The sequence below is a fragment of the Uranotaenia lowii genome, chromosome 2 (genome assembly GCF_029784155.1).
Source record: "Uranotaenia lowii strain MFRU-FL chromosome 2, ASM2978415v1, whole genome shotgun sequence".
In the NCBI taxonomy this organism is placed as follows: Eukaryota; Metazoa; Arthropoda; class Insecta; order Diptera; family Culicidae; genus Uranotaenia; species Uranotaenia lowii.
This window is the reverse complement of record NC_073692.1, coordinates 420,650,943-420,666,330: the sequence shown is the minus strand read 5'-3', so window position 1 is coordinate 420,666,330 and position 15,388 is coordinate 420,650,943. Positions and strand designations below refer to the sequence as shown.

Sequence of the window (15,388 nt, the reverse complement as noted above, 5' to 3'; positions counted from 1 at the left end):
TTAGTGCAAGAGGGATGCAGCTTAAATTTCACCAACTTTTGAAAGATCTTACAGGTTTTTCTCAAAGAGTGGTGTTTTTATAGGCTTTAAAAAATTTTAAATTAGCCCTCCAAAGTTGTTCAATATGACCCTAAGCTCAGGTTCAAAGTATCATTCCAATATACTGAAGAACTGAGATTTTTGAGAGACCAAGTGAAAGTGATAATCAAATTACTGAAAAAAATCTATAATATGAATTTGGAAAATTGGTTCATTGAGAAATAAGAGACTGTAAAGCAAATACAAAATTGGTTGTCCTTGTTTGAAGCAACATTTTTTTCTACTGAAAAATCTAGGATACGGGTCAAAATTTTCATCGGACCCCCACATATTTATACATCGATGAATAAATGTATTATGACAATTCAAAAATCAAAGATGCAATGCAATAATGCAAAGCTGTCAAAAATTATTACCTACTTATTCAAAAATAAATTATTTTGAGCCTTTTTTCAATCGGAACCAACTACAAGAAACCTGGTAGAACAAATAAACTTTATTTTGAAAAATTTAGAAACTACAATGGATCAAAGACAGGTTTTAGGTCTCAGGTCTCTGTATCTTGTCTCTTGTCTCAGGTCAAAGGTGGTCTCAGGTCTCATGTCTAATGTTTCATGTCTCTTGTCTCATGTCTCATGTATCATGGGTCATGTCCCAGGTCTCAGGTTTCTTGTCTCAGGTCCCATGTCGCATGTCTCAAGTCTCAAGTCTCATGTCTCTTGCCTTATGTCTAAGGTGTCTAATGTGACAAGTCTCTGGTCTCAGGTCTTAGGTCTCATGTCTTAAAATCTCATATCTTTAGTCTCAGTCTCATTTTCTATGTCTTATGTCTAAAGTCTCATATGAATTGTCTCATGACTCAGGTCTCATGCCTCTTGTCTCAGATCTGAAGTCTCATGTCTCAGGTCTCAGGTCTCAGGTCTCAGGTCTCAGGTCTCAGGTCTCAGGTCTCATGTCTCACGTTCTTAGTCTCAGAGCCGAGATTTTCCCAACTTCAAAAATTTCTAAGTGATTATCTTCTATCAAAAACCATGTTTATTCGCAAAATCCGTGTAAAAAATGCGTGAAAAAAAACCGTGTTAAAAAACCTTGGTGTTTCATCAAAATTGGTCAATAATTCCTGCCATAGGAACGACATAAAAATTCAAATAAAATTTACTGGAAACTGTAATTTTGCGACAAGTGTTGGAGGAATAAATATAAAAAAATCTTCGACATATCTACTCACATAACAATTAATTATTTTGTCACATTCGTCCTTCTGATACTGAAGGCCTTAAGTATTGAAAAAATATAATTTGCATTAACATTTTAAAGAAATTCATCAGAATTCCAAGGAACAACTTCAATAAGCCTTAACTACAGTTCACATCGATACTTTATTACCGAGTCGACCATAAATCATTAGATTCCCGGAATTTCTCCCATCCACCTTCCATCCAGTCGAAATGGCTCGGAGGATCAACTCACCAATCAAAAATATGACCGGAGCAAACGATTTCGCCAAACCGTAGCCAAATAACCAATATTTCACGTCACCAACCGAATAAGAGAGACCTCAATCCGGGACCGAGAATGGCAGAATGGGGAAAATAAAAGAATTCGCGAACAGGCACGCACACTCAGCGGCCTAAATAGCTTTTTCCGGGACCCCACGCTTTCCCACGCTTTTCCCAAGCCCAGACTCTAATCCCGGATGAGGAAAAATAAACTCTTTATAGATGGAGCACGTCGGTCGAGTGTACGACTGCCGAAAAGAATGGCATTTATTAATCTGTACTCCGGTGGAACCCTTCCAGTTCATCCTGGCATCCTGCTATGTTTTGCACATAGCTGTAGGACCAATTCACACCGAGAAGAACTCATCCATCCATACGATGATTCAGACTGATGGCATTCAGTAAACCGGATGGCGGGAAAGCTTTTTCCTCATCATACTCGAGAGTAGACCAGCTAGCTAGCCAGCTCTCCCGGTTGGATATTTAGATCGTTCCCTGCTGGACTCGTTATTCGAAGCGATTTGATTTGAAGCGGGGGGCAACAACAGTGGGTAGGAATTTTGTTGTTGTTTTTTTTTTCTACCCAACTGTTCTGTTCTTTTTTGAAAAATCGCCAAATATAACACCATTAGGGGTATTACTAAGCCGGGCTGCTCGAGTGGCAACATATTTCACACATCCAGCACACTAACTATTGGCCATCGTTCAAATATATGTGGGAGCACCCTTTCTGAGCGTTCGCTGCCATGAGCGTCCGTAGTTTGTTGGATGAAAAGGCGTGGTTTTTTGAAGTATGGCCCTGGACGCGGTTTTTAATCGAAAAGTTGTACAACTTTCTTATTTCTCAAAGGGTGTTAAAATTTTTTTTAAATGTATTGAGATTTTCATTTTAATTTTTATTACTGCCAGGGTTTTTCTCAAACCAAATATTTTTTTTTGACAGGTTTTCGGTTTTATTGCTTCAAATACCGGTACTGCCAATATTAGACAACTACCACACTTCAAACATAACATTTCAATAAAACTTTTTTTTATAGTTTGAAAATCCTTCAAGTTTTTCAAAAAATCTTTATGAGCCATTACTTTTTTAAAACGTGCACTCAAATGTAAGGCCTAACGGCTTCTATAAGAATTCTGTATTGTTAACTCTAAATTATTATTTCAGAAAACAAATCGCTCAATCTTGTTATACCCTCAACTGACATGACGAAAATATAGTTTGGGAATGTTATGTTTGGTAAGAATCAAGATCATGATCAAAATCAGGTTAGTTAAGCATTAAACATCTGGATCAGGATTAGAGTCTAAAATTACTAATCAGGATCAAGATCAGTGTTGAAAATTGCCTCAGAGAATCATTATGAGAATCAGGATCAGGATTGAAACCAGAATCCGGGGATCACAATTCCGGTTAACAAAAGACATTAAATAAGGATGATGAACAGAAACAAAATTCGGCATAAATTATCAGTATCAGAATCAGAAACGCTATCGTGATCATGGTCAGGGTTGAAGCCAGGATTAGGATCAAGATCAAGAACCGGATCAGATTTCAGATAGGTTTATAGATCTTATCCAGGATTTGAATCAGGATAAAGTTTACATCAGGATCTGAAATTTAATTCAAGTTTTACTTGAAAACCGAATCATGTTTCGAATCAAAATTTTTAAGCAACGAAATTTAAAAAAATCCTTCAACACCAGAAATACTAAAACCACTGTTTTTCAATGTTTTATAATGATTGAATGAGAAAGGTAGCCAGAACTTTTTAGGCACGTATCTGGGCCAGATAAATCCGGGATATTTTATCTAAAACCTGACAAAATCCGGGTATTATCAAAATGGGCGTCCCAAAATCCGGGCAATATCCAGACAATATCCGGGCAAATTTGATCAAAACCAAGAAATTACTCATCAAAAATCAAGAATTAGGTTTGAAAAAACACCATTTTCATCTAAACTTATCAGCATAGTTTTAATAGTATTTTGAGCTTCCAAAAACCTTTCATGATTCTTTTTATTAAACTTGATTAAAAAATTTCGTATTGTATGCATGAATGAAACATGTATGCAACACAATTTTAGTTTGTTTGATTTGACAAATAAAATGCATAAATTCGGGCAAAAACCGAGTTTTTTCAATGAAATTCGAGCAACCATATCGACCCAGACTTTTCCCAAACTTTGTATGATATTGAAGGGCAAACGATGAATGAGACAAATTCGTTTCAAGTATCAGTATATCTCCTTTATTTCATAATTGTCGTAAATCTACATAAATCAGTCTGCAGCGTGCTCCCGTCGCGAACGGTTCGGTCAATACTTTTACCCCAGCTTGTGATTGTTTTTTTCTACAGGCGTATACGGCTGAACGGTGTTAAATTTTTTCATTCGTTTGATCCGAGTACGGTTTTCGTTATTAACGGTGTCGTTTATAAAATTTATCCGAAAATGTGCCATCGTATTCTGGTGACTTATGCGGATAACCCAGAGGGACAATTTCGACGGAATCAGAAGCGATAAATGGCGTCCTGAAGAAGCAGATTGTAATTTTTGTTGGGAATCTTAATTGTGTGCTCAAAGTGAAATTTTACATTTGTGATGAGAACTTTAAGTGAGCTCGATTCTAGGAAAAATCAAAAGTGTAAAGTGATTTGTAGTGAATCATAACAAACAGAGCATGTTCGGACATGTCCGAACTCCGAAAATTTCAATCGCAGCAAGCGTAGACGCCAGCAGCAAGAGAGGAGAACTTGGTGAGAATGTTCCATATTATTCTTTTATTATCTCTTTTTTCGCCTGCCCGCAGCCGCTTAATTTAGACAGCGGCGAGTAGCAAAAGCTTTGAGTGCAAGACATGGATAAAATTTAGTTACCTTTTTGTTAATAGGTTTTTTAATTTGATAAGTCACTAGGTCACTAGGAGCCGCTGGTTTCGGTCAAGGAAAAAGGCTTAGTTGTCGATGTTGATGAATCGAATCGAATTATGGTCATTAATTTGTAGGACTGGTATCATATGAAAATTTATCCTAAGTAGATATTTTAATTCAATTTCAAATACTAATTATGTTATTATACATATACTTTTATGAAATTATTTTGGAAAGATTTCTGGAATTCTTTTGATCGTTTAAACTGATATTATTTTATCTGAACACATACTCGGGATACTTTTTCGATTGATTATTTGTGTATATTGAATACATACATATGCTCACCAATGTTACCTTTCCAGATCTGTATCCTTTTTAAACAAAAAAAACCATAATTTATATATTTTTGAAAAACTTTGTTTTTTTCAAGTAATTTTCCTACCGCAATGCACTGTTATTTAATATTTGGTGTTGTTTTATTTTTGTAATATTTTGAATTTTCAGAAGGAATGCATCTGGGGATAGCCCAAAGAAATTATTCCAAGCGGCACGGGTAGCCGGCCATTGTAGGTTTCTGACGGTTGGATGCCTTCCTTCGACGAACCATCGGACCGTGGAAGCCCTAGAAGAAATTCGAAGGCCAAGCCACACAGACATAGGCAGGACCTTGCTACCGATGGGAGAACCATACATACATACATACATACATACATACAATTGTCGAAAATCTACATAAATCCTCTAGAAACAAAAGCAGAAAATTAATTTAGATTACAAACAACTTTTATTCTACGAAAACTTTATAGATGAAAATACTTTTTGTAAAATTTCCAAAAATTTCATTACCGCAGGGGTTACGGAATTTGACATTCAGAAATTTTTCGGTTGTAGTTTTCACAACCTTCAATCAATTTTTCTTTTATCTTGAAACATATAAACACTGACAAAAAGCTATATTTTTATGTAGTTTTTATTCAAATTGTTCCAAAAATAACAGAGACTTATTTTTGCATATTTGAAAATTCAATAATGTGTATATATTTCGAATTATTGTCGTACTTACTCAACCCCACTTTTGAACGGGGTTAAAATTTCATTTCCATACCATATTTTGAAAGATGAAAGTAAATAAAAAAAATATGTGCTTAAGTTTTATGCCAATTTTCAAAGACCTCGTTTTAAGGCAGGGTTGGGTACTAGAGTAAGGTTGCCAGATTGCCCTGTTTTATCCGGGCTTAAGCAATTGCCCATATATTGAATATACAATTTGAGAAAAATCCAGTCCGGCCCGGTAGCCCGGTTGCCCGGATTTAAATGGAAAGCCCGGATTTTGCCCTGTTTTATTTTCATTCTCATTCTCAAATCCAACTAAATAGAACAAATTTTGTAATTTTATTAAATTTTTGCGTCTAAAACGAAATTTTTTTTATGTAACTTCATAAAAATAATCATGAAAGGTTTTCTGAAAGCCTAAAATCAGGCTTATTTTTCTCATCTTGCACAAAATGAGACAGTGAACTTTTTCGCTCCGAATAATCGTAAGACTATTTTTAATGAGCATTTTACCATCTACTGCTGAGAGAGCGGAGAAATTTTTATCTCTAACGAATGATCACTCTTATGCTAAATAGATCCCAGTTAACATGTTTCGACAGACAGGTAACTCAAATCGACAGAGGGATCGTATCGATCTCTCTAACGATTTTTCATCATCTTATCGGCAGAGAGGAACACACCATACGCGTGCCTTGGGTGAGTGCCACGAAATAATCTAAGACAAGCCCTCCAGAGAAACACACGAACACAATCCGAATCGTATGTTTCCGTGTTTGCCTGCCTGAGATGTCGACTGCAACGTTTGAAAGCACGCATATAAAAAAACACGGGGATAAAAGGCGAGCACACCGTACGAGTGTACGATTCAAACTGATTTCGCATGTACGCATTCATATTCGTTGCCTCTAGGTATCTCGGCAGGACAAACCAAATGAGAATATTTGCGTTCTCGGAGTGTCGCCGAAATTAACCGTTTTATTCTAAGTTCGGTGACTCAACTCTCAATTTTTTGCATGCTCTGTCGATTTCTGAGAGGATGCGCTTACTGGGATAGAGCACTTTTGGTGCGTGACTCTGAAAACACCTCATCAACGCTAGGTGTGATCAGTGAAATGAATCGCTCAGTGAATGCAAGGGCATAGTTTCATTTTTCTCACCGCTTCTTGGAGAAAAAGAAATGAAAATCGCATATGAAATTTGGTCGTTTCTCCAAATCACGTGAAATGTTAAATGAGTGATTGAACCGTCCTTTTTCTACATGGAATTAGGAACATTGGCCACAGCATTTGTCAACATGCTTGATTGTTAGGGACGTTCAATAATTCTAGCATGCTTTTTCAAAGGATCTTATCTGATTTTGCAAATTTAGAGGTAAGAAAATATGGAATCGTTGATTTCTCGTAATTTTCATCATTTCAACGTAAACCTGCATCTCTATCTCAAAGAATAACACTTCCTCAACATGATGCTAGTGCTGGTTTCCATAGAAATCATCGACACATAGGTATTTTATTAATGATTGTTTGTCTGTATTGCTGTCTGTTTTTCCTGAACCGATGCATGTGAAATTTTTTCTATGAGAACTTCTGGGGTCGGAGATAGTAAAATACTTTCAAACCACTTTGAGTCAAAGGGGGAGGGGCTTCCATACAAATTTTACATAAAATATTGCACACTCGTAAATTTTGAAGCAATTTGCTTCAATAAAAACAAATTTGTGCATCATGAGATGATTTATTTTATTGTTAATTTATTTTTACTGTAAATTATTAAAAAGTTCAATGTTCTGAAAATTCACACCAAAAAGGTCATTTCAGAAAAAAACAGCGGGGGCCTCGGAGTTTGAAACAATATATTTTTGATTCCGATATTGATAGTTCTGACAATCATAAATTGAGGAATTTAACAGGCTGAAAGTGAAATTCAAACAACAAAAGTGATCATTTCAAATTTTCATTTTTTCTTATTTATTTATTAACAATTTTGTAGCAGTTGGATTAGTCTGAAGACTGTTGTCGACTGGTAAGCCGGCGATACAGATGTGCACGTGAATAACACTTGACTCCTATGACTTCTTCGGGGGTGGATCTGTTGGTGTTCCGGCAGGTAAACTTGTTGCGTTGCAACTTATGTTTATATTTGAATTCTTTTTACTGGCAATCTCAAGTTTAATATCTCTAGGTAGCGAATAATGAACCGGCCCTGTTGAAGCGGATTGAACTTCACGATCCGACGTCAAGAGGGCTACCAGAAGTAAAATGGCTTGTCGGTGTAGCGTACATATAACCGCTGAGAAGAAATGCTGGAATTTCGCGCGCGATCCACTAGCATTGTCTTGGCAAAAACCCGAAGCCAACCTCATAGGGGGATGCGATCGGGAAGCCTTCTTGCTAGCTGGGAAACTGGAAACCGGTCTCTTAATATTCGAGACACTGATTGGAAAAGTCGCTCAGAAATCGGAAAATTCGTAGTCCGTAGTCGTTGGAATATAGAATCGGAAATCTAATAATTGCTGAAGCTGGTAGTCTCCGACACGTTATTGTTGTGCATTCGGTTCGGTTAACGGAATTTCGGATAGCGGAAGTGCCTACTGGTTGTTGAACCTGGTCCTTGGAGGCCAATTGAAGGTCTGCGCTAAGACGCTTGACGGAAGTGATTGGCGCGTCGTCGGTAAGTTTATTTTACTTCTAAAATTTGTTCGCTATACTTCCGATATTTCCTTTGAGATTGCCTAGTTTCAACAAACGAGATCCGCGCAAATTTAAATTGTCCCCCCCTGGGGTAAGAGTCCGGGCTAACTGATTGATGACCGTTGGCACATCTACTCTTAGTGGATGGCGCTTAAGTGCCGACGGTATAGTTTGCGCCTTTTAATCTCGCAAGATAATTTCCGATTCGTAGCAAACTTCAAAGTCGTACTTTGCTACATGGAATAGGGTGAGCTATAGAAGGATTTAAGTAGGGTAAGAGGATTGCAAAGCTAGAGGATAATTTTCTATCCCTTTTTGCTCCCAAGAGTCCATATAAGTAGGTTTTACCGCGCCTACGTCGTCATCGATGATCATTTAAAAAAATCATTAAATTTATTTCTATTGAACATATCAAAATCGTTCTTTCATGAAAGTTAAAAAAACATAAATTGATATGGTCTAAATAAATGAATCATCATTAAGGATGAAAATCCCGAGAAAAAAATTGTCATAAAAGTGTAAAGAACAGAGTTAAACTTTTGATTCAAAATAATTATTACAAAACCAATTCTGAATAAGGTATAAAACAAATACTAAACTTATTCGACATTATCAAACATGCATGTTGAGGTTCAAGTTCAGCTTTTATTTCAGTTTATTTTGAATTTTCGTAATTTTGAGAAATTTTAATAGTGGTTAGATGGTTTAGTTGAACACACCGGATCATTAGCTTCTGCTGAAAAAAATCCACAACCAAAGCATCACAACTTTGTTCGATCGTTGATTTCTCAGCTAGTAGAAGCTAATGAACATTTCTCCCTGCGAGAATGAAATTGGGTGGCTGCGTGATTGAAATGCTCTTCAACAAAATATGGGCTGCTTGGTCGTTTTAAGTTCGAGAAAGCATATTTCTCACAGGCGTTTGACAAGCAGATGAGAAAAAGTGAGCAAAAATCAAGCGAATCAAAAAAGCCTGCCTAAAATATGATTTAAAATGTGCTGACAAATTTTAGAGGGAATTTTTTTTTCAAGTTTTTTTACTGAATTTTCGATGAGCATTTCCAAAGTTTTGACAAAATTTTCCCGGATGTTTCCCGGATTTAAAAAATTTATTTTGAAATCAAATGCGCGGATTTGATTTTTTTTAAACATTTTTTTAAGGTTCTGCAGTACTGAACTTATTTAGCTTTAAAATGTAATGAAAAACTTCGAGACCATTTAGAAAAAGGGGTTTATGCAGTAGAGGGTTGAAAACTCTCCCAAAAGTTCCAAGATTTTTGAGCAAGAGATGTAAACTACCCCCTTTTCAACGCCGCCATTGAACAGAGTCCTCGCGTTTTGGTCAACGCTTCCCACATGCGAGTGAAAAAAATCTGCATCCCCCTAGATCGATATCCGTCGCTCAGAATTCAGCCAACAACTCAGCTCCAAACTTAGTTCCCATTCAATCGTTTACTAACACATCATCTTTCAACATCCTCCTCACCCCTCGCGCTTTCGCTTCAAGAGCATCATTTTTCCAGAATCAATCCCGGCCTGTGTGACTTACTCCAGCAGCCGGATGAGAAGAGCAAAAAAAAAAAATTGCTAAACTCCAACAACGAACGGTCGGTCCAAATCGTGGACCCATAAATAATCGCAGCAAAAGTAATTTGTTTGGCAAACTGGCAATGGAAAGTAATTGAAAACGATCTGTTTTTCCTCTTCGGCACGCAAGCTGTTTTCTTGAGAGGGACAGAGAGAACCTTCGTTTTTGGGGCAAAAGACAAAACTAGCCCGTATTTGGAACACACCCAATACGGCACTCTTCAAAAATGAATATTTTGAACCACATGATGACAAATGGCTCAAATCGACAAAAAGAGACTGGGAAAAGTAAACAAAAGCATTTTTGAGTGGAGAGAAAAACTTGAAAGTTCAACCTGAAAAGGTGATGGTTAAAAATAATAATTTAATTAAATTTTCAAAAGTATTAGAGAAACATGAGACATTAAAGCAAAAAGAACATAAGCCGTGAATATTATAAATTTCTTGAAAAAGATACAACGGCTCACCGTTTAGGTACGAAGATGAACCAAGACAAACTAAATTAAAAAAAAAACAGATTTGAATAACATTTTTGCAATTTTCTTGAGCATTTTTTAAGACTTAGAGGGTCAAATGTTTCTAATCTTTTTTTTTGTAGTTGAAAGTTTTTTTTATTCTTTCAAAAACTTCTATGTTGTATAACAAAAAATATAACACACTATAAGAAGGGAAGCAAGTGAGGTATATTCCTCCTGGAAAGACTATGTAGCTGTAGCATAAATATGTACGATGAATTCGGGTGTGAAATTGCTTTTGAATATCGCGTGAGAATGGACGTTCGCTATTCGAGGATTCACACTGTTCGATCGTCTTAAGCAGAACAAAAAATGCTTTTCTTTTTCAGTAAGGATAAAGTCTGTTTTAAAACTTTTTTATGTCGTATATTTATTTCCTTCGTTTTAACAAATTGGATGAGCGTTATAAACTTATTCTAATAAAACTGATGACCATATTTTTAAACAGCATTTTTCATTCACACTTTTTTCTAAAAGCCCCCAAAAAGTCTCATTAAGTACAAGCTAATAACGAAATCTTGAAGTAAAAATTCTTCCTTTTAGCTGTTCTTCTTCTGTACGGATCTTCAAAAAGCCTTTAATGCTATTATTTTATTATTATTTTGATACGGGGCTTCAGCATCACTGGTTTTCCATTTTGAGAATCTCTCCTTACGATATCGACTTTTTTCATCACACGCGTAAGCCTAACGTCTCGACGAGAAACAATGTTCATCAAATCGGAAGGAAAGGAAAGTTCATCCGACTCGTCTCCGATATAAGTAGAGAGAATGGAAAGTAGCGACATAAATACACTTTGAAAATATTCATTCCACTTGGGAGACATCCTTTACGCTCTGATTCCGTTTTCCTTCAAACATTTAATAAGGGTAAGGTAAAAGTAAGAGGGTTTCTGTAATACACTTTGTTAAAACCATACTGAGTCCGTGTCACGGTATTTTGATAAACAGACAACCACACACATGAGACTTTAAAAATGCTTCGAAAAGTTTAAAGGATCATTTTGGGGCTGAACGTTCAAAGAGAAGTTGATTATTTGACGAAAAATTGAAGCAATTTTCATTCAGAAGAAAACGATAAACTATTTCTTTTCCTCCATTTTATCTACATTCGAGGGTTGGCTGTCATCGGTGGTTGGTGGTGGAGATTCTATTTTTGCCGGTGATTGGTCTTTTGCGGCTTCCTGGTTCTTTTGGACGTACAAAATTTCGGCATATTCCGTCGAATCGGGTTTTGCCACATATCGCTTGTCGATGGCGGGTTTCAGCTCAAGCTCGGCGTATACGATGGTGTTGTCGTTCTGAAAAAAAAAGAACAGTAAATTGGAATTAACTCCACTTGATAAAAAAAATTAGCACTTATTGATATGAATCAGTTTAATGAAGGCCAGAATAAATTGGAATAAATTTCGCGACAACTTGTATGCATGTTATATGATTTTACAAAACGTATTAATCAAGTAATTTTTCATCGAAAAACTCAATAATGTCATGAATAGAAATAGTGATCAAACTCCCATCTTCCACAATTTTTTTTGCTCTTGTTATCTTTCGGATATTAAATAATTTTTCATGAATTTACAGTAAAAACTTTATCAATTCTCCCCTTCGAATTCTTTGAAAAATTTGAAGGGGGTTGCTTACAAAAGAAATATTTTATATTTCTTGGAAAACAAGGGTATTTTTCGAAATAAGTCGTTTAATTTTAGAGAAAAAGTATTAAGAATCTAATTGAACGATCTGTTAGTCATATCTTTCTTTAAAGATTGACATATTGTGATAATTATTTTAACGTGTGCCAGTATGTGTGTTAATTTAATTTCTTCAGCACACTTAACCCTTTAATGCATAGTGTTGTTTTAAAACAAGCTATGTCGTGAGACGGAATACTATGTAAATAAAAAATTAAATGTTTTAAAACAAAAAAAAAACTTGGATATTTTAAAGTGATGTAACGGACACAATATATTCTAGGGATTATAATATATGAGCCGATTGTGTTTTTTACGATATTTCAATTATTGCGTGAGATATCAAGCATGTACGCCAAAAATTGCAATAAAAAAATTTATTTATTTTTTTAAGTTGTTTTGGGAAATCGCTTTGTTTTCTTAAAATTTTCTAATTCTTACAATTTTTTTATCACAATGAATAAAAAATTCCTCCCTGCACCCAATCAACAAGGTTGGGAAGAAATTGGCAATATATGAATTAATAATTTCTAAAAAAAATTCTCAACTTTGGTGAACAATAGCAAAAAAAAACTCAAAATAACGACTGTAAACCTGTTCAGTTGTGTTATTTTTTCACTGAATCGATAATTGCGATTCTCATTTGAAAAAAGCCATGCATTTAAGGGTTGAAACAATTAAATAATATAATAACTTCAGAAGAAGAATATTTTAACAAACTAAACATCAATTTATATGGTGTGCGATATTCTCGTTTCGCGCTATCGCGCTACCGCTTAAAAGCGAAATCACCCCAGGATTCGAGAAGGTCCTACGAAATCGCAGTCTTCAATTTTGTAACTTTTTCAATATCATTGACTCTAATGGAAATAAAGTACTTATAACAGAATTTGAACGTGAATCATTGAAACATGGATTTTGATTTACGGTTTTTAATATGGTTGTTTTTTATCTTTTGAACTTTGAAAGATGGATTATCTTTTATACAATAAGACAGTTTGTTTCGTTCAAGTTTCAATCTTGCATCCAATTTTTATATTTATTTCAAATCGTAGTTCTTAAAGTATCAGTAAGTGAACAGTTAAAGTATAATTTTCATAGGGTAAGATTATCCTAGTGCATTGAAGAATTTACGAAATGCTTCTTTGAAAAGCAGTTTTGAATAGAGTGTCCATGTCTGGCAAACTGTTCAAACTTTGTGGTTATTCTCGGACCCAACGAATAGAGCTAAACTTACAAAAAATTATAAGACCTCAATTTGAAAAAGATGCCAGATTAAGCAAGAGAAATGATAGTTCCACCATTATATCTGGTAGAGACCTCAATATTTTTTACTCAAAATTAATGAAAACATTGAATTTAAAAAAATGAGTTTGTCGAAAATCAACGATTTTGTAAAACCAAACAACTACAATAAAGAAACACTACTGTTAGAATTGGAACGCTAGATTTTGCCACACTTGTCATCTAGAATTTCCGTTTTACAAACTAAAGATACAACAAAATCATGGATAAAGAAATAACACTTTTTGAAACAACAGAAATCTGAAAAGTTAGGAGTTCTGATAACTACACCAGGGAACAGTATATTATACAACAAAGAGAAAATAAGAGCCAAAAATGCTTCGTGTGACACTTTTGCGAAGATTTAGAACGCATACCGATACTAGTTCTACGAAAAACTGTCACATGGCTACATTTTTTCTATCATTTTAAAAGCCCGTATAGTTTCTATTTTTCCAAAAAAAAAAAAATAATAATAAGTTGAACCGTTATTTGGGCAAAATACGTTCCTCTATGTTTATAAAAATGTATGTTTGAGTACCGTAATCCGGGGTAATATTGATTATTTTTTCTGTTAAGGGGAATGTGGCATGTTTAAAACTTTTCAAACCAGTACTGGACCCCTATGAACGTAAAACATGGTTGCAGAAATTGATTAGACTATTTTAAATTTGATTTTAAAATCTATTTCGTCTCTGTTTTGAATCTGAAGCTTTGGGGTAACATTGGTCAGTCTCTATTTTTAACGGTTTTTACTAGTTTTCTTGGTCATAAAGGATACAGAACCCCTTCATTATATTTACAAATGCTAGTTTAAAAATTTTGACTTTCTTTTTAACATTTTCTTTCTAAAAAAATTTTAATCGGAAAAATAACGTTTATGGTGCATACATTTAGGAGCAAAAATTAAATTAATTTCTAAATAATTTGAGCTACAACCAAGGTTGCCGAAATCACAGAAAAATCTGTAATTTCACAGAATTTTGAGCAAATTTTCATCAAAGAATCTGTGTCACAGAAAACAGAATTTTGAAAAATTCACAGATTTCACAGAATTTTTGAATTTTGAATCGATTTCGAAATTATGATTTTTTAGTCAATACAAAATTTAGACTTTTTTACCTTAAATTAAAAAAGTATGATGAGATATGTAATTTTAATTGATTTTGCCATACATAAATATGAAAAAGACCCAATTTATCATCAATTTTCTATGAAAATAAAGGGAAAAGCATCACAGAAAACCATCATTGAATTTTTAGGTAAAATCACAGAAATTCAGAATTTTTTCTTTCAAAAACACAGATTTTTTTTCGGCAACCTTGGCTACAACATACAAATGAAATTTCACCTTCACATATTCCTCTAGACCCTCCCACTATTTCCATTTTCATTTTTTCTTCAAAGTTTACCATTTGACAGGGTTCCTACCCATTTGTCCCATACGGGCATACTCTTGGAAAACGTCCTTATTTTTTAAATATAAAAAAATTATCAATAAATGACTGTAAAAATGGCACTAAAAATACACATAAATAAAGGAAAAAAGCTGTTCTTTCACATTCAACAACCCGTTTCCATCTAAATGCTTTTTGGTATCACCATGGGAGCTGTTTTTTTTTTCGAGCCTTAGAAAACATAGAAATTTTAGGATTTTGAAGTTTAATTTTTACTTAAAGAAAAAAAAAATTCAAATACAAACCAAATTTTGCCTATTTAATACTCAATAAATAGACTTTCAAGTGTAGAAAACAGTTTTCAAAAATTCAAACTATAGACTAAGTTATTGATGATAATGTGCAGAAAATTATTGTTGGTCAAAATTACCCCGTTTTTCGGTATTGATCTTGTAAGTAGTGCCTATCAAAAGGTGTTTGTGGAAATTTCTCTTAGTAAATCCCTCAAGGCTCCTCGCTCGTCCGCTACCTTCTATTTGAGTAATCTTTTCGTTGAATAACATTATATTCATCAGTTTTAACTAGGCTTGCCAGATACTTTCAGAAAAAAACGGAACATTTCACGAAAAAAGCGAAGAAAAGAAACTCTCAAAAACCTATATTATTGTATGAATAAACTTATACATATATCATCAGCCAAAGTTTTTCATAGAAAGAACACTAAGTTTTGTTTACGCGGGTTTATTTTGCGCAGTTT

At 34.6% G+C, this 15,388-nt stretch overlaps 1 protein-coding gene across 1 annotated transcript in view; it reads right to left on the bottom strand.

The window, feature by feature from the left end:
* Window positions 1–10,604: 10,604 nt before the first annotated feature.
* Window positions 10,605–15,388, bottom strand: part of LOC129741950 (fasciclin-3-like) — a 324,352-nt gene continuing 319,568 nt past the window's right edge. Inside the window, exon 10 of the mRNA XM_055733778.1 lies at window positions 10,605–11,560. Coding sequence (XP_055589753.1) covers window positions 11,342–11,560 — 219 coding nt within the window. The 3' untranslated portion in view covers window positions 10,605–11,341. The remainder of the gene's footprint in view (window positions 11,561–15,388) is intronic.